We start from the raw sequence: 23,728 nt of genomic DNA, 5'->3' as shown, positions 1-23,728 counted from the left end.
TGCTGATATGCTTTGTTTTGTATACCACACAGGCTACATAAATGCGCATGAAACAGTATTAATACAAAGTTGCTCGCTTCAAAGTGAAGATTGACCTTAACCGGCCACTGTAGTTGTGGAAAAGCCGCAGTGCCGTATGGGTAATATCTGGTTTGTGTTTTGAGAAAAGAGAAAACTGAAGCTAGCTATTCTCCTATGGGCGTATGAGCTTTAAAATACCATGCTGTCATCCTAATTTTAGTCTATGTAAATGACTTTGCACTTTTATGTTTCGCCCGTTGTGACAAGACCCGCCATAAACCAGAGAATGAGTTCTTTACTGTCTTTTGCTTTGATGCAATTAAAATAAGCTACATTGCTAATTTAGCTTCCAAAACGGAAAGGTATACACCGAAGTTAAAAGAGCTTTTCTCTTTATATATTCATATATTAAAATGTAAAATTGTCTGTTCAGTGTCTGTAATGCATTTTTTTAGTGTTGATTTCCCTAAAGTCATAAATGAAATAATAAGAAATCTTTTGTTGGCAAGCGCAAAGCTAGTTTTATTGATTGACTGATTGACGACACCGAGAAGCAGCAGGGTGGAAAATGGATGAAAGTGCCGAAAATATTGACACCGACGACGTTGTCATTATTGTGGAAAACGAGGCTGAAAGTTTACCAGCAGGAGAAGAGAGACTAAAACCGCAAGGCACATTTGGACTGATGGACACATGCCCCATCTGCAAGCTGAGCTTCCACAACAGAGAGCCCAAACTGCTGCCATGTCTCCACTCTTTCTGCAAGAGATGTCTGCCTCCCCCTTCCAGGACTGCCGACCCGAGGCGACCTCCTGGAGACAATAACAAACCAAGTGAGAAAACCTTTACTGATTTACAGTCCAGTAGTTCACAGATTAAACTGTTATTGACTGCTTTAAATTTATATCATACAATATTTTCCAAACATCTTGACACAACCATCATTATAAGCAAGTTTTCATTGTATCCTTTAGCAAAATAGTTTTCATATACTCTTCAATTTCAATAAAATGTACATTCAGTTCTTCCAAAACAGACTGTGACACTTCTAAAATGCATTAATTGTGTTTCTATTTTGGTTAAAGGGTACTATAACACAACCAAACCATTCTGTTACAATAACCAGTCTGCTTATTGTTGTTTTTATTCAATTTAAGTCATTAATAATCTCTGGTTATATCATTGTGCACATATTAGAGAAACATGTCACCCAGTTTTATGTGTTTATATTGTGTTTATATATATTTCATGTCCTCTGTCATGTATCTGTTCTGTTCTTTAGTTGGTGCAATCCAATGCCCAGTGTGCAGACAGGAATGCTGGGAAATGGATGTATTGGACAATTTCTTTGTGAAGGACTCTGCTGAAGTGCCCAGCAGCACCGTAGAGAAAACCAGCCAGGTTGGTGGTCCCTCTGCAACTCTTTTTTTTTTTTTTTTTTTAAAGAGACATTTTAGTTTTCTGGCACAGCCTCTGTGCTTCTGGTGTTTTGAGTATGTCTTTTTTTTTTTATTGTCTTCAATAGGTTTGTATGAGTTGTGATGACAACACAGAGGCAACGGGTTACTGTGTGGAGTGTGTGGAATTTCTGTGTGTGACGTGCATCGAGGCTCACCAGAGGGTCAAGTTCACCAGAGACCACACTATACGTCAGAAGGAGGAGATGTCTCCAGGTAGTGCAAGTCCTTTAAGTTTATTTAAGAGTGCATTTAAAAATCTGAGCATTGGCTAAATTTTCATTTCTCATTTTTCAACTTTACCTGACAGAAGCATTAGGTCTATCAACGCAAAGACCAGTCTTTTGTGACATCCACAAACAGGAGCCACTGAAGCTTTTTTGTGAGACGTGTGACCGGCTTACTTGTCGAGACTGTCAGCTCCTCAAGCACAAAGACCACAAGTATGAAGCTTAGGAATAGTCACCTTTTTAATGAGCATTTAATGATGTTGATGATTCAGCAAGCCTGGTACTACTATTAGGCAAAAGATTGTTTTGTAAAATGATGTTTGCCGTTAAGTTTTTGGGGGTATTTTTAGTGTCAATATATGTTGGTATATGTCGATATACCAACTTGATAAATATAAAATGTGATTTTCTGGCTCAAACTAGAACTAAAAGAACTTAATATCCCATGAACACTTGTCTTGAGCTCATGCTCATGATGCCTTTTTTTTCAAGCTACCAGTTTTTGGAAGATGCATACAGAAACCATAAGCAGTATCTGGAGACCATGACGCTGCAGCTGCAGGATAAAAGAAAGGCCATTGGAGATGTATCCAGCTGCATCACTACTGGGTAATATTCCACTCTGCCGCTAAAAGCTGGAGTTTTTTATATAGTCTGCAACATATTAATTACTGCCCCATGGCAGTATTCTGCTTAAAAATAAATGTATGTATCATTTTCATATATTAACCTAATTCAGATAACTATTTAGAATAATATGAAACCCATATTCTGCTTATGCCAGATTGCAGCAAGTTGAGGAAAATCGGAAAGCTGTAACAAATGAAATAAAGAAGTCCATCTGTAATTTGATTATGGAGATCAATAAGAAGGGAAAAATCCTGGTGAACCACCTTGAGGTGAGTAACATCTGAGTTGAAATGCAGCTTTGACACAGTTTTTTTTTGTTTTGTTTTTTTTAACATTTCATGACCTCATAAACTTCTAGGCTTTGACTAAAGACCACGAGCTGAGCTTAAAAAAGCAGCAGGATGATGTCAACTCTCTGACCAGACATTTGGATCATGTCATCAGCTTCACTAAATGGGCCACAGCCAGCCAGAGTGGAACAGCTCTGCTGTACTGCAAGAAACTGGTGTGTGACTTCAATGTCAAGCAGCCACTTGAATGTCTTTACTTTGTCAGTTGGCGCAGATATTTCTACAACACCTATATGAGCTCAGTGACTTCACTGTTTGATTTCATTTTATCTTTTAGATCCTTTACCAGATCCATTATCTGATGAGAGCAAGCTGTAATCCCTCCATCATTCCTCAGAGCACTGTTCGTTTCCAGTCTCGCTCTGGTTTCTGGGTCACAAATGTAGATCTCGGTAAGAAAGTAAACTATCTTTATTGTATCGGTTACAGTGTTATGCTCACTCTTTGCTTGTTCTGTTCTCTACATTCAACGTTCCTCCTAATATCATATGAGCCTCAAGATCTCTAAGATTCGCATTGACTTATTTCTGATGACAAAAGACTTTCCTGGGATAATACTCAAAGATATGACATCACAAGTGTGAAGTGTTACAGTAGTGTCTCACAGTAGAGAAAGTTAAGAAAACTGGAAGGAGATAAATCCCCAATAAGATTTTACAAAATGTACACTTTTTGGTCACACCATATCATTCTTTTATCTTCTTGTTATACCTCAGAGTGCTCTTTTTGTCAGCATTAATCTCATCCGGCCTGAAAACACAATTGTTTTAGTGTTACTGGTTTTAGTTGTATGATGCGCTCATTATCTTGATTTTTTTTTTTTTGAAGACGTTATGATGTAAACAGTTTTTAATGAGTCTGAAAACATCATACAACCTTATTAAATTTCTCAAAAGAGGCAATAAGCTACAAAAACTTGCTTTAGGCAAGTAATGATTGTGATTTTTTTTTTCTATACAACCCATGTTGGACTTTTAACAGATGTGATTGAAGATAGTAAAGAGCAATAAAAGAAAAAAGCTGAGGAAGGTTGAGCTCATGTTTTTCACTTCTGCTTTGACTTCACATTTACATTGCAGTTCAGGTTTTTATTTATTTTATTTATTTTTTCAATTAAGCATAAGAAAAACAAACTTCGCTCTGGATTTTTAAACATTGATCTGTTGGATGTCTATAACCCTGCTGATGGTTCTTTGTTCTGACCAGTCAACATTCTGCAGTGTTATAGTGTCACTGTATAGTTTGGGCTCCGCACAATTGGCCCCATGCCTGAGGTATAAATAAAAAATAAGTTCAGGACAATATTGGCTTCAGAAATCAGCATATACAATGCAACAGTGTACCATATAATGGAAAACCACAGTCAGGGAATCAACCTCCCAACTTTCCAGTTGCAAGCCGACTGCTCTTCCTCCTGAGCTACAGCCACATATCAATGATAACAATACTAATAACAACAACAATAATAATAATAATAATAATAATAATAATAATAATAAGAAATAACTATTATTCCTAGTATTGTGTATTGCTTTTCAATTTGTAGTATATTTAATCATTAATATGTTAATTATGTATTTATATCAGTTATAATATTAATCTATTTATATTACATATGCACAGTTTATTGATGTCAGTTTGTCAGTGTTCTACAGAGAAATGTCATGCAATGTGATGAACCAAAAGCACATTGTGCCTCCGATTTGTCGTGTGTATCCGATGAAAATTAGTATATGTTTCATATGATTGTGTCACAAAAGTGCTTTCAAGTAGGGTATCAGGAGAGAAAAAAACAACAAACAAAACAAGGTTTCATAGGTCCTACAGTGTTATACTTTAGTATTTTAATGGTGAAAACCTCAATGTTCCTTGAGTGACCACTTGACAAAACTAGGTACAAAATGATCCCTTCTAACAGGATGAAAGTTACTCTGTCATCTGAGCCAGAGTACCTCTGTGGGTACTTTACTGCTTATTTATTTCTTGCAGGTTCTCTAATAGTAGAAAGAGGTCCAGGGAGGCCGACAATAGTCAACCCTCAGGCAGGTCCCAGAGCAGAGGCCCCCACTGCAGGTCTCTCCATGCCAGCGCAGCAGCGACAGACCACTCTGGCTCAGCTCCAGATGCAGGTAGAAAGAAAAGTTTGGTTTTGATAACCTGGGAAACCTTCCACCGACTGCATAAAAGTATTTTAGTTGATCGTCATCGCCATTAATTTATTTATAAAAATGCTTTAACACCAGCCACAGCTGAAGAAAGTGGTGTACATCTGAGTCAGGTAAAGTAAAATGCATAAAAATGCACAAAAACAAACAACATAAAACAAGTTAAAAAAAAAAAAATATATATATATATATATATATATATATATATATATATATATATATATATAGCAAATTTAGTCAATAATTATACAGAATGGATTATTAAACAAATAAAAAGGTATGTTAATTTGTTGAACTACTTCTCTGTCCAAGGTTGACAAACTGTCCCATCAGCCTCACAGGCAGCCCTCTCCTAACTACTGGTCCTGGTACCAAAATGTCAGGCCCCCAGGACCTCCCGGCCCACCACCTCCAACCAGACCAATCCATGGCGAGTCTTCCCCCTCCCAGGCCCCTCCTGGTTTAACACAATTTGGGCGCCGATACGGGAACACCCACCCTGATCCAAGAAGTCCCACATCGTCGATGCTTCACAGCACAGCCTTCACACATGCACAGGTGAGTTAGTGGATGTGACAGCATCACTGTGCAGGAAATGTTCAGTATGTCCCGTCTGTTGCTTGTCACACAGAGTTTTAACAGATGACGTTTATCTATTAACAGTTGTGATAAAAATGTGAAACTCTTAGTGGTGACGTCAGAGTTTTTGTTTATGAAATGCTTTCGATAAAAAATTTGATTGTCTTTCACCCAGATAGAACAGATTGATTATCTCTCAACATATATTGCACCATTTCAGCGTCTTTCTGAGAATCAGGGCAGAAATTATTGATATTTACTACAGTAGATGCCCCTGTGCTTCCACGGCTATTCTTGTTTCTTAAGAAGCAAAACAGTGGAAGAAACTAACTTATAGTTTATGCTCAACTGTTTTTTTTTTTGTTTTTTTGTTTTTTTAAAAAAAATGAATGTTTGTTTCAACTTTTATATTTTCTCTATGTCTAGTCTCTCAGAGATCTGATCCACAGCTCCAGTTTCCCTCCTAAACCCATCGATGTATCACAGGGAGCTTCCCGCTACCCGCAATCTCTGACGGGTGGAATAGATGCACAGACATCACTACACCAGGTAGTCAGAGGATTTGCATGAGCAAATTAGGTTATAAATATAGGTTATAGTCCCTAATTTGTGCGGTTAATTGATTGTTGCTTTTTTACATTTTTTTTTTGATCTTCAGCGATGCCTACCAGAGTCCTCACTCCTGAAGAGAAGTGAAGCGGGCGGATCTGTCCCTTCCATCACCATTTCTATCCACAAACCTGGCATGACTTCAGCTCTAGCTTCTGCAGCTGCAGATAAAACCAGCGCTCTTGGTCACATGACAGGTTTGTGCTTTGATCAATCCTTTCCCAAGTGAAAATCAACATTGAAAAATAACTTTTCATCTAACTTCCAGATGTTCAAATGTTGCTTTCAGCTCAAAGGCGGCAAACCTCACCAATGGCAAAGCCGTCCTCTTCAGACAGAAGCACAGGGTGAGAAAGTTTTCTTCTTCTCATCGTCTTGCTGTGGTCGACTGTTTGCTACTGCGAGTTGAGGGACATCATAAGACAGTTCCAACTCTCAGTCTGCTGTTTGCAGCTGTTTTCATTTTAATGTCATCTGGATTTATTTATTTATTTTGGGAAATGTGTGTCTTAAAGGATGACTTCTTGGAAGCAGACTTCTGAGCCTCCATCCGCTCCTGCTGCAAAGCGACGAAGGAGGTCATCACCTGGACCCATTATTGTCATCAAGGACGAACCAGAGGATGAAGATGAAGTCCATTTTGTATGGAGAAAAACTTTGATTGCATAAATCCATAGCCTTATACATTGTTTATATTAATGTGATTGTCTTTCCATATGCAGCAGGATATATATTTAAACATTTTCTTCTTCCTGGAATCTCTTAAAAACTAATGCCATTATCTTTTCCTAATTGTTTCTATTTTATTTCATCGTATCTAACTGCATAAACCCTGAATTTTTGTCGCAGGTGCATGCCAATGTTGGGTTGAGCCTGCCGGACAGCAGCACCAGTGCTCAGTCAAAGCCTCGGCAGCAACAGAAGGGACCAGCAGCAGCTCCAGTCCCTGCATTGGCCTCTGCAGATCAGAATCTTCAGCTCCCGTTGCAGCCAGAGTCTGAAAAAAAAGTGGAGCCAGAAGAAGATCCGAATGAGGATTGGTGCGCCGTCTGTCAGAATGGGGGAGAGCTGCTCTGCTGTGACAAATGTCCTAAAGTCTTCCACCTGGCTTGCCACATTCCAACTCTGAAAGAGTCCCCCAGGTGAGAGACGGATCACCTCTCAGGACTGTGCACAATTTAAGACATGAATGACTGAGTAGTTAGCAGCATATGGGTTAATCTAAATAACATCTGTGTGGGTGCGTTGGATTTGTGCAGAGTAGGTGGAGTCACCATTCAAAGGGTGTATCAGCTGGCAGATAAGCTGGATAACAGGCACTATATTTGCATGGTGGACGTCAACCATTCAAAAAAAATTGAAAATATGTTGATAAAGTCACAGATTCCTCAAAGTACATTACAGTAAGTGATTGAATCACTATAATTTGCTCTGACACAAAATGGAATGACTCCTCCTCACACCATTTAAGATAAAACTTCTCCCTTGTTGCTTATCATTACTTCTACCTTTTCTAATCGCTAATTTCATCAAATTTTGCCTGTCAATAAAAACCTTTAAATAGTCATTTAAAGTAAATTCTTGCATCTCTCCTCAGTGGTGAGTGGTTCTGTTCCTTCTGCCGAGACCTGGTCTCTCCGGAGATGGACTACGACCGCGACAGAAAGGACAGCCCAGTCTCAGAAACATTCCCACCTGTTGACAGAAGGGTATTCTCACACACAGGAGATGCATCATTTGTTAGAAACAAAGATTGAATTAGTTCAGGCATGTCTTCTCATTGAAATCAGATTTCCAAATTGTCCTTTTTTTTGTTTTGTATTCTAGAGGTGCGAGAGACTTCTACTGCGTTTGTTCTGCACCGACTTCAGCACTGACTTCCAGCAGCCTGCATCTCCATCGGTAATGCACTGCAGTCAGTTTTTCTGTATCTAGCTCTCAAACCTGTGTTGTTTTACTTTAGTTTTATGAATGTTTTATTGAGGAAGGAATTGGCTAGAATGTTTGAAAAGGAAATTATAATCAACCCTTATTTATTAGATTTGTATTAATAATGAGCCCAATGGTTGACAGACGGAGCCTAATATCTCATTTGGGATGAATACAGTAAACATTATCATTGTCATAAAAAAAACTAAAATAAACTAAGTATTTTACTCTAAAAAGAAAAAAAACGAAAAAAAACTGAACATTCCTGCTCAACTAATACATCACCTGTACCGACTGCTTTTTTTCTGTTTTGTAGGAAACTCGAAGGTACAAAGAACTAATAAAGACACCAATGGATTTGTCAATAGTGAAAAAGAAGCTGGAGTCTAAGGACGGTGAAGGTTACATAAATCCTGAGGGATTTGTTGCAGATGTCAGACTTATATTTTTCAACTGTGCGAAGTACTACAAGGTAGTTGTCAATAATGTTTTTTTTTTCCTTGTTGAAAAAAATGACATGCTTTGCTGAACAGTAACTAAATTTCATATTTTCTCAGGCAACCTCAGAGGTTGGGAGTGCAGGTTTGTACCTGGAAGACTATTTTGAGGAGCAATTGAAGGTCAGTTACCCAGATAAGATCTTTCCTGGAGGGAGGGAAGAACAGATGATCCCGCCTTTAGAGGACGAGATTGATGAAGACGAGGAGCAGATGATGGTTGAAACTGCGGCTCCTGATGAAGTTAGTAAGGAACAAAGCCCTGCAGAAAAAGGAATGCTTCCAGTGGAGGACTCAGCTCCTCCACTGGAAGAAGTGGCGACCCAAGCAGAGGGTGAGAAATCGGAAACAGAAAAGCCTGAAAATGGCGAAAAGGAGACGGGCGAGGTGGCAGCAGCCATTGAGGAAACTACTGCAGAGGAACTAAAGCAAGATGAGACTGCTCCTGTAGAGCAGGTGGAAAACTGCACACCTGGCGATGTCGAACCTAAAGATGGAGTAGCTCCCAGCTCCCCAAAAGAGGAAACCCCTCAGCTCTCTACAGACGAGAACGTTGCTCCTCCTCCGACTAAAGAGGAGACTCCTGCAGATGTGGCTGTTGGGGAAGAAGGATAGATGGATTATAGCACAGTGGAGGAGAGACTGGAGAATAGATGGATTATCTCGGTCTTCCACAGAAGTGTCCCCAGTGGGGATCAACATTTGCTGCAATCACATCATTTTGCATAATGCTAGTTGTAATAGAAATAAGTGACGATGTTGCACTGAACAGACACAGAGTGGTTATGCTGTTGATGCACATAAAAGGATCAAGTAGACTCTTTTTGTGCTGTTGTTTTTTACTTTTGTTTTTGTCTTTAAGTGATGGCTCTGAAAAAGGTGCAAAACATGTTCTTCGTTGAGCATTGTTAAGTTAAAAGTCTCTTTGCTTATCACTTGTAGATAAAACTGTAAATTGAAAGCACAGACTCTGCAATCTGATTAAGGAAAACAGACCATCAGAAATGCATGCAAGACGACTAATTATAAGTTATAAGGACTCACTTTTGTGATATTTTAACTAGTATTGTAGCCACTTTGGTCAGACAAATTCAGTTACAATTTAGTTTTATTTTTTTCTTTTATTTAGTATGGTATTAATGGTCAACATATATGGCTGTGAAGTACTGTATATTTTGTACAAATAGGAAGTGCCACATATATTGGTGCATCATTGACTTCAGTAATATCCTAAAACTGATGTTTAAGCATTTTCCTGCTTGGCTATTTGCATTTCATCTGTGTTGCTAGTAGAAAGCCACTTATCTCTCTCCCCCCCCCCCCCCAAATTCCTCAAACAAGTTGTCACGAAGAAGCCTTGTTTTAGTCAAAAGAGCAATTGTTTCTTTTATTGACTTGACTGTTATCAATTCCAGATAATTCAGACAGGATAGTCGTTCTTTTCATCGGCCTCTGTTTTCCAGTTTGTGCCCTTGCCTTCTGTATCATGATAAGATGTTGCTGGAAATTACACACACACACACAAACTTGCATCAGTTAATATGTAAACATGATTTGACTTAGAAACAGCAATTTATATTTTGTTAAGTGAAGATACACATGAGCTGCAAGTTAACACTAAACCATGGTGAGCGCAGGAAACAAAATTTACAATATTTGTAATAAACTGGATTACATGTTGCACATCGGTGTTGTGATTTCTAATATTCATTTTGAAATATTTTTGTCCATTTGCTTTTTAGGGGGAAGAGGCTATGTATTATAATGAGAATTAATTTGGTTATTGCTGAATGTAGTTCATATATTGATGATGGACCTTACAGGGAGAACAAATGGAAGGGGAGCGTCAGGAAAGGAGCAGAGGAGTGTGAAAAAGGAGATAAGGATACAAATAGCATGAAAATAAGAGCAACGACACTATCAACAGGTAAAGAACACAACCAGCTGCAACAATTTGAGAGAATCTGAAAGGAAAAGAAGTAATTGTCCCGAAGAAAATAAAGAGAATCATCAGGAGCACCCATAAAAAAAATCTAGTAGGCTTATATCAAAATAACGGACTAAAAACATACTTTTTTCCCTATAATCTATAGACATTTATATATTGTTGCACGTTTTTCCTTTTCCCACTTTCATGGAAATAACTCAAGTTGCTGTTTAGTCTTTAGACACAATCTGTACTTTGGCCCTTGTCATAGTTGCCAGACTTTAACGCATTAAATAAATCCCATTATCGGTCGTGTTTTAATCATTGTGGCGCCTGACAGTGAAGTAAATCTCCCTCCACCCCGCCCTCACCGCCCCCAGACCTTAAACCTCACAAGGCCAGACCTGTGTCGCCTCCGCTGCAGCTCTGACGGAGATGTCCTCCTCCCTGACGCAGCAGACACACACACCGTCCGTTGCTGTGAGCCAGCAAGCTGAATAAGTGACCAAACTGTGACTTTTAGATTATTTTAAAGAGCTTTTCCTGTTTAAACTGAGACGAATGGCGCGGAGGATACTATTTCTGTTTTCTCTGTACGGACTTCTGAATGGACAAGGTAAGGGCACGTGCACAATTTTGAGAGTGGTTGCAGCCGCGCAGCTGTAGTTTTCTGATGCCGTATAGTAACTTAAAGAAGCTTCAACAGATTAATGCCGCTGATTTCAGTGACTAATTTAGTCATTTCTTTCAAAGCCGAACACTTGTCATTTGTTTTTGCCTCCTGTTGTGAAAATTCCCACCTTTCCATCAAAACTTTTACCACCATTCTTACATTTTAGAAAGAGACCTTGCTCCTTTAGAAGAATGCTGTGAGGCAGGGAGGGCAGTTGCTCTGAGGGGACTAGACTGCACTGTTAACCTGCACTTTACCACCCTCATCTGCAGGTAAGCAACACCTGGTTTTGTCAGTCTCATATGTGGTGGATCTAATGGTGCCAGGAGGGAATGCATGAGTCATTTAACATAATAGGTCATCTGAGATAAAACAGCATGAAAACCTCACTGTTCACTGGGAACACCACTAATGAGGAAAACTAAAATGAAATGGTGGGTTTGCATGGTAACCTTACAACAGGAAATAGCCTTGGGGGCTACAAGCTTCAAATAATCTCCACAGCCGCCAACTGCCCATCAGGGGAGGATCTGCACATGATAATTGCATAGTAAGTGTAGGTGTTAAGAGGCCCCCTGGGAGTGCTTTAACACTGAAAGGGCCTGCTTGACTGTTAGAACATGATTTTTGTAACTGATGAAATGAAGCAACACCTGGACATTGCACTGGGGGCACAGGACAAAACACTTTGGAGAGGAAAAGAACTGCTATATAAAGCCTTTTATGTTCAAACTGTGGTGTTTTACTTTTAGCATCGCCCAGGAGCAGTGCTGCCGATCAGTAGCGGGACAGAGAGCCTGTAACAATGGCATCAAAATGGCCCGTGATCAGGGAGCCTGTGAGAGGCCCTTCTTTTCAGGATCTAGCTGGGAAACCCACACATCTGAGGTGGCATCCCTTCACACTCTTAACATCAAGCATGTTTGGTCTCCTCACATCATTCTCACTCATGTTACAGCATGCTGGAAGAAACATGCTTTGCTCACTTTTTTTTTGTTCTAACCCCTCCATTTAGATGTGCTGTGACTGCTGTGCATTTGGTCTGATGGCAGCAAAAATGGGTTTGAGCTGCGAGGTTTCTGGTCTTCAGCTAGGGAAGCAGTGCACCAACACAGCTAGAACCTGCTGTGAGGAACCTCAGGAAGTCAAACCAACTGAAGGAGGTAAAGGAGTTAAACAACGTTCTGCACAAGATAAGTAGCATTTCTCTGAAAATGGCTCTGTTACCCAAAGGCATTGGATAAACAGCCTTGCAGTGACAGCTGTGGAGCAGATTGCTGCCAGATACATATCAGGTCACTCTCTACACTAAGCTGCAAATGTCTTACCAAATGGCGACTCAAGGCCAACTGGCAGCTAGTTGTGTTGTTGAGCTTTGTTAATGAGAAGCAAAAACAATTTATTTGGGTACTTGCAAGGAATGCAAATTAAGTTGGGTTTTTTTTTGTTTTGTTTTTTTTTTTTTTTTTTTTTTTTTTCTTTTTTACTCTTGGCCCGTTGTGTAAAAATGCTTCTTTCAAATGTTTTGTTTTTTTGTTTTTTTTTTAACTTTTATTTTTGCAGGAACACATGAGCCCGATAAGGCTACTGCCAAGCCTCCAGAAGAAACAAGAACTTGCAGGGGTTTGGGACTATTTTTATTTTATTTTATTTTATTTTATTTTACATTCTAGTAACAATCTAAAATATTTATCTGTGTGGTTTTTGTCCATTTTTAGCCTTTCCTGGCCTATGTATTTATTCATTTATCTATTTATTTTAATCTTTTTGTGCATGTTGTCACTAGCATAAAAAAATAGATTAAGTTTAAATTTTTGTGAATTCATAGAAGTTGTTCCAGTAAAGACTGTAAATAATTTTAAATGTTGATGTTAAACAATGGTTAAAACTAAATATTATATACTGTTATATACCATCATACATATTCTTGCTATCTTCTAAATGATGTTTGTGTATATGGAACTGTGTAACATGTACTTCTTTATGATTTTCAGACTCCAATTGCACCCAGTTGTGTGTGGGAAATGGTGTATGTGCCTGTCATGAAGGGTTTCGGCTCAAAACAGATGGAGTGACTTGTGAGGGTAAGTCCACCTTAAAGTATAAAGTGTGGCAGTGGTAGCCACACAGCTCTTCATGTATCATGATTGACAGAAATCAGAATTGATAATAAAAATGCCTGTATGATTTCTGTATTTTCTCAGTGATGGAAAGTATAAGTAGTCACCATAAGTATAGAAAGAAATATTTCCATTTTAAATTCAGCCTCGAATCACTGTTAAGATCAATAATTGACCTATAAAAGACTGGATTAGTCACAAGGTCCGAGTATGTGCTTTCACTTTAAGGTTTTGACTAAAATTTAAGGCTAATACTGTAAACGTCCACTTATCAATTTTCTCATTTGTCTCCTCTTTTCAGATATTGATGAGTGTCTTACTGGGAGTCACAACTGCGCCCCGGGACATGTTTGCCTCAATACAGAAGGTGCTTTCCGCTGTCAGTCCAGCTGTGGTGCTGGATACTTGCTTACAGACGACAATATTTGCAAAGGTAAAAGTACTGTGGCTGAAAGATGACAAAATAAACATGTAAATGTTGCCATGAGAATTCAACTGGGTGCTTTTTTTAGTCTTGCAGCAAACTGATAAATTCGTGCGAGGATCATTGTTTCTCCTCTTACCTTTTCCAGACATTGATGAGTGTGCTTTGGGGTCGCATGACTGCGGAGACTTTGTTTGCATGAACACAGTGGGCTCATACCGCTGCAACCCAAAATATGGGTGTGGAAACGGCTACATTCAGAATGCTTCTGGCAGCTGTGTTGGTTCGTATGGTGTCGCACACAAGTAAGAATATTCCAGAAATTAGGTTTAAGATTGAATTTCTCTTTTTCATTAGATATTAATGAGTGTGTGGCCCATCCTAGTCCATGCCGGCCTGGACAGACTTGCATTAACACAGTGGGATCTTACAGCTGTTACAGTAACACAGTCACCTGTGAACAAGGTTATCATCCAAATGTGGATGGCACACACTGTGAAGGTAAACACTGTTGCAGTAGATATTGTTTTCATAAAATCTGCATGTTGATTTTTTTTTTTTTTTTTTTTTTTCTTTTCATCTGTTTCTCTGCCACTTTTGTCTTATTCATGTGGGTGAGTGGAATTGATGTTGTTTCTGTCCATACTGGCCTTAGAAATGGAAATCGTAGCAAGATGAGGTAGACTTTTTGTCAGAGTTGGACTGATCTTGGGCATGAAATCAACTTGTTAGTGATCATAATTGATTACTACCGGTACATTATTTGTGTAGACAAGAGTTTACAATAGTTGGTTTAGAATACTCACATTTTATCAATTAAAGAATACATATTGAAACGCCAAACTTTAAATAGTTAATTCAAATCGGATTCAAGCCCAGTATAAGCACAGCACTCATGTCTGTGACAACATAAGTTTGTTTCTGACAAGAGGTCATCAGCTGTCAGAGCATGGCAAATGAAGCAGCTGTTATCAGAAATTAGCACATATTTTTATGAAATTCCCTCTGCGAGTTTCACAAATTTCTGACAGAAAAACAGTGGTAGAAAATAGGTGAAATTATGCATTTCCAACACATCCTACCTCAAATGAATATCGAGTTGGAGAAGCTCCACACACTGCACATGCTCAGGGAGCTTTCTTTACTTGTAGAGAAAGAGCAGGGTTGCCTCATCATATCAGAAATTCTAAACAAACTAACAAGCAAAAAGGACATGTAAGTAGTAACTTTCATTTTCCAACCCAAAGTTTATTTCAGTATTTGGTTAAAAATCACCAAAAACAACCCAAGTTATGTAACATCAAGAACAAGGACTATTCTAACACCGTAGAAGTACATCTATAAGTATGTTTTGTTTTTTACATTTCTGCAGTAATCTGCTTCAGACAAGTCGACCTTGCAAAGTGAAAGCATTTCTGTGATAACATTCCTTTTTTATACCGTCTCATTGGCAGCAGCCTACAATTTTCTTAGTTTGGCAAAATATGTGAATATTTGACCTTTTACAAAGATCACTGTGAGCTTTTAAAGACCATGTGCAGTCTCACACAGGTGTTCCCATGGATAAATCACTGTCACTGCAAATGCTTTATAAGTCTGAGTTTCTTTTTTCTCCTTTTTCTTGTCTCTTCAGATGTTAATGAGTGTCTGACTGGCAGTCACAACTGTGCTCCTGGACAAGTTTGCATAAATAACGAAGGCTCTTTTGACTGTCAAAGAGAAACCAGCTGTGGCGCCGGGTATAAGCTCTCAGAAAACAACAGTTGCCAAGGTGACACAACAGGAGCACTAAAAATGCTCACAACACATTTGGTGATAATTAAAGCTAAACAAAAAATTTTCAGATGCTGCAAGAGTAGCTTTTTCTTGAAGTTTTTATGAAGACATTATTTTTTTTTCTCATTTCTTCAATTAACCTTTCCCAGATATTGATGAGTGTGTTTTGGGGACTCATCACTGTGGGGAAGACTTTGTTTGCATTAACACAGTGGGCTCATACCGCTGCCACTCAAAGGAGGGGTGTGGAGATGGCTATATTCAGGATGCTGCTGGCAACTGTATTGGTAAGTTTTACACTGAAGTAAAAATACTCTATTGATAAAATATGTCCCCCTGCTGCTGAATGTGTTTCTTTTCAATAGATATAAATGAGTGTGTGGCCCAACCCAATCCATGCAAACCAGGTCAGACTTGCATCAACACAGTGGGCTCCTACAAATGTCGCATTAACACGGTCACCTGTGCACGAGGCTACCATCTAAATGCAGATGGCTCACATTGTGAAGGTAAACGCCATAACGATTAATCTTTTTTCCAATAATCCATTTATCCCTGTTTTTCCTTGTTTTTCTTGTTACATTCCTGCCCGCCTCTGTTTCCCAAAAGATGTGAACGAGTGTCTTACTGGCAATTTGTGTGGTGACCACGGCTGTGTCAACCTGGAGGGATCGTACCGCTGTGAGTGCCAACCTGGCTTCATGTTCAACCGCATCAGGAAGCTGTGTGAAGGTACAAAAAAAAAATCCATTCATATTTTAAAATAAACAAGAAGAGAAAGAATCAGTCAAGCTCATTTCCATCACATGAGGAATTGGGTATTTTCTTGATGCTCTCATTTTTCTTTGAGTTGGCTGTGCCTCTTTTTCATCATCTGATCCCTGTTCTCTGTAGATGTTAACGAGTGCAGACATTATCCCGAGCGGCTCTGTGCCCACAAGTGTGAAAACACAGAGGGGTCCTACCACTGCAGTTGTGCTACAGGCTTTAAGCTGGCTCACGATGGCAGGAATTGTGAAGGTAAACTGGCTTTAAGATGGCAAATTATAGCAATAAATTGCTTAATTAACTTTAAAAAAATGGCAAAAAAGTGTTAAAGTATTCCAACTTTCATTTGTTATTGTTGTCCCCTGTCATAAAGTATGATGTCAAAGTAGTAAAGAAACATATGTCACCTTTACATGCTTGCTTCCAGATGTAAATGAGTGTGAGCACAATCCTTGTAGCCAGGAGTGTGCCAATGTCTATGGCTCTTTCCAGTGCTACTGTCACCGTGGTTACCAGCTGAGTGACATTGATGGGAGAACATGTCGAGGTATAATTAAAATCAGTTAAAGAAAACTTGAAAAAATAAAAATCTTAACTTTAGAAAAACAAAACTATACAATAGGCATTTTTTTCTGTATATGTGATACTTAGAGTTTACCTCTTCCTCTATCAGATATTGATGAGTGTGCTCTGCCAAATGTCTGCTCCTACCGTTGCCTCAACACTTTGGGAGGTTTCAACTGCACATGCCCCCCCAGCGGCTACACACTGACCGACGATGGACGCACATGTCAAGGTTGAAAGTCAAGCATAAAGCACACACAGACACTGGAATACATGTAAAAAGTTACTTACAGTCAAAGCAAGTGCAAAACCACTTAAAGTTACTTTATGGGAGATTTTGTGCTTCTTCCCAGAGAAATTAGAGATTAAAGGACTTTTTAGGGACTAATTGTGCTGTCTCTGCACCAATTTATAATAATGACATTGTCATATACTGGAAAACTACACAAAGTATAGGAATATGTTGCACTGAAGCGGCTTTCTGTTTTGATTGTCCAATATCTATACTCCAGAAAAAACAAAAAACAGAAATCTAGTCATGGTTAAGTTAAACAAAAAAAAGTTTCCAGCAGTCAACATTTGACAGATAAAAATCTGAAAAGGAAGGCCAAATAGTTCATAATTTAGCTTGCTTTGAGATTAGGTGATCCTAGATTGGATCTCCCTGCAGTTGCAACGTTGTCAAACGTCTTGCACATCTTGCACAAACACAATGTTGTAATATAAACTGCCTCTGTGATTTGTGTTGCAGAGTTTCTTACCAAGTAAAAAGTCTCTTTCTTCCTTTATATATTCATTTTTGAAGATATCTTCTGCCTGTCTCAAAAGAAAATCCTGTGTACATATAAACAACCCTGTCGATGGAGTTAAGAAGCAGATACTTCCGATGAAATACACATACAGCTTTTGTCTGAGTTTGAACTGTAATTGGTTTATTTTATTAAATGTCTAATATTGTTTTCTCTTCTGTCTTAAGACATTGATGAATGTGCAGCAGGAACTCACACATGTGCTGCCTCTGAGAGCTGCTTCAACATCCAGGGAGGATTCCGCTGCCTGCTCATCGAATGTCCTCCAGACTTCAGGCGAGCAGCAGCGGGGTAAGATCTGATGAAATAACGGTTTAATTAAATTCTCTTTAGTTGTAGGTGTTGAGACATTTGCTTGGACACAACTTTCTCTCTTTGTTCAGCTTCTGTCTGTTGCTCCATCTGTGTGTGCAGCCATTCATTTTCAAACCACAGGCTTTTCCTGCGTAGTTTTGGTTTTCTTCCTTTTTTTGTTTTTTGTTTTCCCTTTGGAAGTTCATTTCCATATTCTATGTCTTTTTTTGTGTTTGATTTCCCTGAAAGATTCTCCTTCTAAACCATGATCTTTCATACAGACACTTTTGTATGAGCTTGTTCTTATTCATTTAAAAGAATATTGAAATTTCAATTTCTTTGTATCTTTGGGTTTGGTTAAAAAAAAAAAAGAGCTGTCTGCATTCTGGTTAAATATTATTTGGGTATTAATTACAGCTCACAGTATCACCTTTCTGGGTGACACCATCTTTTTAAATGTTCTTTTTTTGTGTCTTTAGTTTGAAAAGAAAAAAAAAAGCAAATAAATAAAAATGACTCGTCATATTAATTTCTGGGGGCACACACACACACACACTTGCTATGCCTTCCCACAGTGCCCTCCTGCTTTCCCTGCTGTGGTCATTTCTAACGCTCAAACCAACTTTTCCAAACATTCTGATCCAAACAAACTACCTCACCGAGGGATCAAACCGGCCTCGCCTTAGCGGAAGAAAAATAATCACAGCGCTTATTTATGGTGCCGGGGACCCAGCCAAAAAGGGGGAGCTCAATTAGTGGTGGAGCAGCATTTAAGCTCATATGATTAATGGGGTTTTAGTGTTGGTATTGGGTGGTTATCAGTTAATTTGCTGTAAGTTATACCAAAAGGCCAGTAGCCGTGTTGGTCAGCTGAATAAATGCAACCAGACTGATTTTCCACTGTTCTACTCTTCTCCTGGTGGTTTTTGAGGTTTTGGTGCAAATAAAGCTGATTGAAAGAGCGAAGAAATATGAAGTGTATGTAATTGTAATTGCTCCAAATGATGGAATTATGTAACGGCATTGTTTTTTTAAATACAGGGGTAATTATTATACTTGTTAGAATTGTGAAACACTGTATCATCACATTAATATTACTTCTATTTTTATTTATTTATGTTTGTTTGCTAATTCTGCAGTTTTGCAATGCGAGTATGCCATTGCATAACATCAGATAATGTTCATTGTTGCATGCCCTTTGCTGGTTTCCTACCAGTGTTTTTGTTTGGTGGCTTTGCAGTCGTGTGGAACACCACACAATCATTTCTGTGGCTTGGACTCACCTGCCTGCTGCTAATTATATGGCTCAGTTCCCTCTACAGTTTTTGAGGTTATATTTAAATGCATCAATGTCTTTGCATTGCAGAACCCTCACAAACATAATTCCTGGGTTTGGTTTTAAGGTTTGGCTTTTTTTTATTTTTTATTAAAGGTTCGGTTAACCATAGAGGTCTATGGGACTATTCAGGTATTGCCAGGTTCTTCTTGCTCTGGTCATATGTGGGCATAAATCAACACTTCTTCCTCAGAGCGGTGTGTCTGTTTGCTTGTGTTCTCCTCTCTCAACAAAAAATATACTCACCAACCCCTTCTTTTGGTTTTCCTCCCATCTTTTCTCTCTCTCTCACCACTGCTTTGTCAACTTTAGATCTGGTACAGATGCCTCTGTCATTGTGCGATGCATTAAAGCCTGTCAAGGACATGACGCTGCTTGTAATCGCAACCCTGTCCACCTCATCACCTCCACTGTGCTCTCACTGCCAACTTTCAAGCATTTCCGGGATCCAGAGGGTAAGTAAGGCAAAGTGAAGCGATTTTTAATCAAACGAATTGATAAAAACTGAACCAATTTTCCCTGCAGAGATCGTTTTTCTGCGGACAGCTGTTGCAACTAAACCTGCGTCTTCCCCCGATGAGCCTGATGTTTACTTTGAAATCTTGGCTACAGACGACCAGAACTCTTTTGACGTGGTGAAGCGCTCTCAACACGACATGATTGTCGGTAAGAAGAGGTTTCAGTCCGAAACTGAAGTCAAACCTTGACCGTATCAATGATTGGTATTAGCTGGCATTCCATGTACTTACTAAATGCAAAATTCACAGTCTTTATTTGTCTTTTCCCAGGAGTAATTCGGCAGCTGAAGCCCATCATTGGCCCCAGAGAGCTTGTGTTGGAGGTAACCATGAACTACGTGCAGTCTGGGATAATTTCTCAGCAAAACGTCGTCATTATCCACGTCTTCATCTCTGAATTCTGGTTCTGAAAAGACGGTTAAAACACCTCATGTGATTTGACACATTAGAGACAAATGTTTTTTGACGTGTTGTATTTGTATTTACTGGAAATAATGAGATTTAAGTTAATCTGTTAGTGATTCACATAAACTGAGTTCACTCCCAGATACAGCTGAGCACTTATACACGTTTTCAGTTTACAAGTCTTTCTCTTTTGCATGTGACATTTATTTACTGATAAAATACAAGCACGCTATAAAACAACACAGGAATTTGTATACGGCCTCTGTGAGGATAAAAACTTTTTTAAATTTTGAATGTGATGGTAAATCTTCTATGTTGGACATATTTTTTTAAATTACAAAGAAAAACGGGAAACGGTGACTGTTTTTTCCAGTTTTGAATATTTTAAATGTGTTATTTGAGCTAAGTTTGTGTTTTTTTTGTTGTTTTTCTAAACCTCAATAGTCACTAATTTCCCAGTATTTGGGGGAAAACATGAGTAAGACGTCCATGGGGAAAATGAAAATTTTGAAATAAATGTTATCAACTTTTTCACAGGAAATGACTCAATTACAATAAAGTGTTTTAAAACCTGTTCACTTGTTCAGTTTTTAACCATATGTGAACTATTCATTCATTAATTCATTCATTATCCAAAGCCGCTTTGTCGGATTAAAGGTCGCAGGGAAGCTGGAGCCTTTCCCAGCAGTCTTTGGGCGGGAGGTGGGGTACACCGTCACAACAGGATCCATCATATCTGAACTACTTTTTCACTTTTTGTAAAAATGAAAAAGTAAAAAATTGGGCTTGCCACTGTTCACCACACATTCTATATTGTTATATTTTTTGGGGTTGGGGGGTTGAAGTCTTAGTAACATCACTGGAAAGTGTACATATTGCTTATGGAGGTAAAAAAAAAAAACTGGATGTAAAGATGACATCTTCCATTATATTTTGTGGTTTCATTTAATTGGTTTTTATTTGTATCACTGTTATTTTAAGATTTTTTTTTTGTCTATTAGTGTAATACCGTCTATCTCCAGTCAATAGGTACACTTGTGAAATCTAGTTGGCTCAAATACAAAAGTTCTAAAATGCGTTTCAATTGTTTTGCTAAAAACTCAATACCATAGCAGAGAAAAATATTTGATCATCGTTTTCTGTTAATTTAGTTGTGCCTGGTACAAATAAAGGTACATTTGTTTGGAAAACCAGGGTGATGTTTTTTTTCCCCTTAACTTTAATTCTGATGGGTTTTACCCCCTTTAATAAACTGTTTCTCAGTCCAGGTCCTTAGGACCGACTGCTGTGCATGTTTTGCACCCTATTTTAACATACTGAAGAGCCTTGCAAAGAACTTGAATCTGAATTATGCTCATAAATCTGAATTAGGTATGTTGGAGTGGGAACACATCTAACACATGTAAGGCAGTGGAGTCCTGTGGACCTGGATTCCTGGATTGAGAAACACTGGCTTGATACATATCATGTGAATGTACACTAAAAGTACCAGTCAAAAACTCAGCATATATGAAACTAGTGTGGAAAAAATTGGCGTGACTTACAGTAATGATGTCTCTAAAGGAATCCTGTTGGCATCTTTGAAAGGACACTTTCTACCGAACAAACTACAATTATTTTTCATTTGACAGATTTGTTTAATCTTGTATTTTACAATACAGGTCATGTAGATTAAAAGGGTGCTGATGATCAACTGTCATTAATGAAACCACTGTGTGCAATGGTTTACTTCATTTCAGAGTTGTTTGTAATAAGTGCCACTATGATGCATTGTTGCTTAACTTGTAAAGCTGTGTAATTTCTGCTGAATTTATTCTGTTTTGACAGACAAAGTAACACACGCTTAATTTGATATTAAAATGCTGCTTTTGTATGCCTGCTTTCAACACATTAGTTGTTGTGCAACATTAGGTTTTCCAACCATCTGTGAATAATAAAAACTTTGTGCAGTTGATTCTGTTCATGGTTTTTTTTTCTGAACAGAACTGGAGTATCTGCCACAGCAGACTTAAACAGCCATCTAAAAGTTAGCATAACTGAGGTTTCCCAAAAAACTAAAATTTATCTTGCTTTCCTGTAACCCAGTCCCTCAAATTTCTCATAACACTGTACCACTTACAGTGTGAGGGTATTTCCAGTTATTCCACTTCACCCACCAATGAGATTTTTATGATTCATTTCTATGGGAATGAGTGCTTTGAATGTCTCATCTTAAGAATTGCAGATTGTTTAAGTTTGGTGTTTCTTACCATCCACAATCAGCTCTCCTCCCTTTGCTGTTCCTATCTATCCATCTTTCCAGAAGCTCATCTTGTGGCTTTGATGCTGAAGCTGCCACATGTGTTCCCACTGCTGCCCAAGATGGATTATTGTATATAATACATAGTTACAATTCAAGCCTAATTTAATAGGAAATGCATGTATCATAGAGGTATGTCAGCAATTGGTGCAATTGATAAAAAATATGATAACAAATATTTAATGTGCCACAGCTCAAATACAGTTTTCACAAAAGCATCATAAACTGCTATATTCAAGCATGAATTGTAGGTCCAGCTTCACGCCCTGATCTTGGTCCTCTATGTCACATCATAATTTGCTGCCCGGAATCTTGGTGTCATGGTGGACGACCAGTTGACCTTTAAGGTCCATGTTGCCTCGGTTGCCCGCTCCTGCCGATATGCTCTCTACAACATCAAGAGAATCAGACAATATCTGACAGAACACACGACTCAGCTTTTGGTTCAGGCCCTGGTCAGCTTGCGCACTGATTACTGCAAATCCCTACTGGATGGTCTGCCTGCATGCTTTATTAAACATCTGCAGATGATCCAGAATGCCGCAGCGTGTCTGGTCTTCAACCAACCCAAAGAGCTCATGTCACTCCGCTGCTAATCGCACTTCCCTGGCTTCCGGTCGCAGCGCGCATCAAATTCAAAGCTTTGCTTCTGGTTTACAAAACAATAACTCAAACGGCTCCTGTCTACCTTCACTCCCTAATCCAGACATACACTCCCTCTCGACGGCTACGTTCCAAAAGTGAAAGCCTCGTGTTACCATCAAAACGTGGGACTAAATCACTAGCCAGACTCTTTTCCTCTGTTGTGCCACGACGATGGAATGATCTCCCAAACTCAATCCGCTCTGCAGAGTCCCTGTCTACTTTTAAGAGCAAGCTGAAGACTCAGCTCTTTAAGGAGCCCTTCAACACTAAGTATAGCTATATTTGTTGGAAAGTTGGAGAACTTAGCCCAGTTGTTTGCAACAAACTTTATGGTATTAATTCTTTGTATTATAACATAGGTGATATTATAGGGTAGGAAGTGATAACAAAACAAACAAACAAACAAAAAAAAAGCCTGTAGCACTTTATGGAAGGACCTGTGTCCAACTGGACAGTGCGCTAGCACCTTCCTACAATGTCCTCTATTGTTTGATTTTGTGCTTGCGTTGTTCTCACTCATATGGCGGTTGCTTTGAATAAAAGCGTCTGCTAAATGACTGTAAAATAGAATAATTTAACAATTTTAAAGTTTCTTTATCGGCCTCTCTTGTTTACTCATTCAAAGTTGAAATTTAATTTAGTATTACAATACTAAATTAGAATTACAATATTACAATACAATGCAATATCGTCAGTTCCTTTT

At 38.6% G+C, this 23,728-nt stretch overlaps 2 protein-coding genes across 4 annotated transcripts; both read left to right on the top strand.

The window, feature by feature from the left end:
• The first annotated feature begins 141 nt into the window (after positions 1 to 141).
• trim24 (tripartite motif containing 24) lies at positions 142 to 10,148 on the top strand. Of its 3 annotated transcripts, none has more exons than XM_079263265.1 (19): positions 142 to 854; positions 1,304 to 1,422; positions 1,547 to 1,694; positions 1,789 to 1,921; positions 2,201 to 2,317; positions 2,493 to 2,607; positions 2,697 to 2,843; positions 2,966 to 3,080; positions 4,678 to 4,817; positions 5,187 to 5,411; positions 5,859 to 5,981; positions 6,091 to 6,238; positions 6,310 to 6,388; positions 6,557 to 6,683; positions 6,891 to 7,183; positions 7,639 to 7,750; positions 7,869 to 7,943; positions 8,287 to 8,442; positions 8,528 to 10,148. In XM_079263265.1, exons 1-19 carry the CDS (start codon positions 590 to 592, stop codon positions 9,080 to 9,082), a joined length of 3,192 nt encoding a protein of 1,063 aa, XP_079119391.1. In that variant the 5' UTR covers positions 142 to 589; the 3' UTR covers positions 9,083 to 10,148. The 3 variants fall into 3 exon arrangements, with proteins under 3 accessions (XP_079119391.1, XP_079119390.1, XP_079119389.1); XM_079263264.1 differs by having other exon boundaries at positions 5,166 to 5,411; positions 6,331 to 6,388; XM_079263263.1 differs by having other exon boundaries at positions 5,166 to 5,411.
• A 745-nt stretch (positions 10,149 to 10,893) lies between these two features.
• On the top strand, positions 10,894 to 20,086 carry LOC306773347 (fibulin-1-like; the record flags this gene model as incomplete). The annotated part of the gene is made up of 16 exons (XM_079263136.1): positions 10,894 to 11,010; positions 11,234 to 11,339; positions 11,820 to 11,988; positions 12,083 to 12,230; positions 13,062 to 13,151; positions 15,245 to 15,382; positions 15,537 to 15,674; positions 15,753 to 15,896; positions 15,997 to 16,119; positions 16,282 to 16,407; positions 16,583 to 16,702; positions 16,829 to 16,951; positions 17,696 to 17,819; positions 19,471 to 19,613; positions 19,684 to 19,824; positions 19,947 to 20,086. Exons 1-16 carry the CDS (start codon positions 10,956 to 10,958, stop codon positions 20,084 to 20,086), a joined length of 2,028 nt encoding a protein of 675 aa, XP_079119262.1. The 5' UTR covers positions 10,894 to 10,955.
• Between the last annotated feature and the right edge of the window lie 3,642 nt (positions 20,087 to 23,728).

The sequence above is a fragment of the Telmatherina bonti genome (genome assembly GCF_933228915.1).
Source record: "Telmatherina bonti genome assembly, chromosome: 23".
Taxonomy (NCBI): domain Eukaryota; kingdom Metazoa; phylum Chordata; class Actinopteri; order Atheriniformes; family Telmatherinidae; genus Telmatherina; species Telmatherina bonti.
The sequence above is the reverse complement of the archived record's forward strand: the minus strand, read 5'-3'. Positions and strand labels throughout refer to the sequence as shown.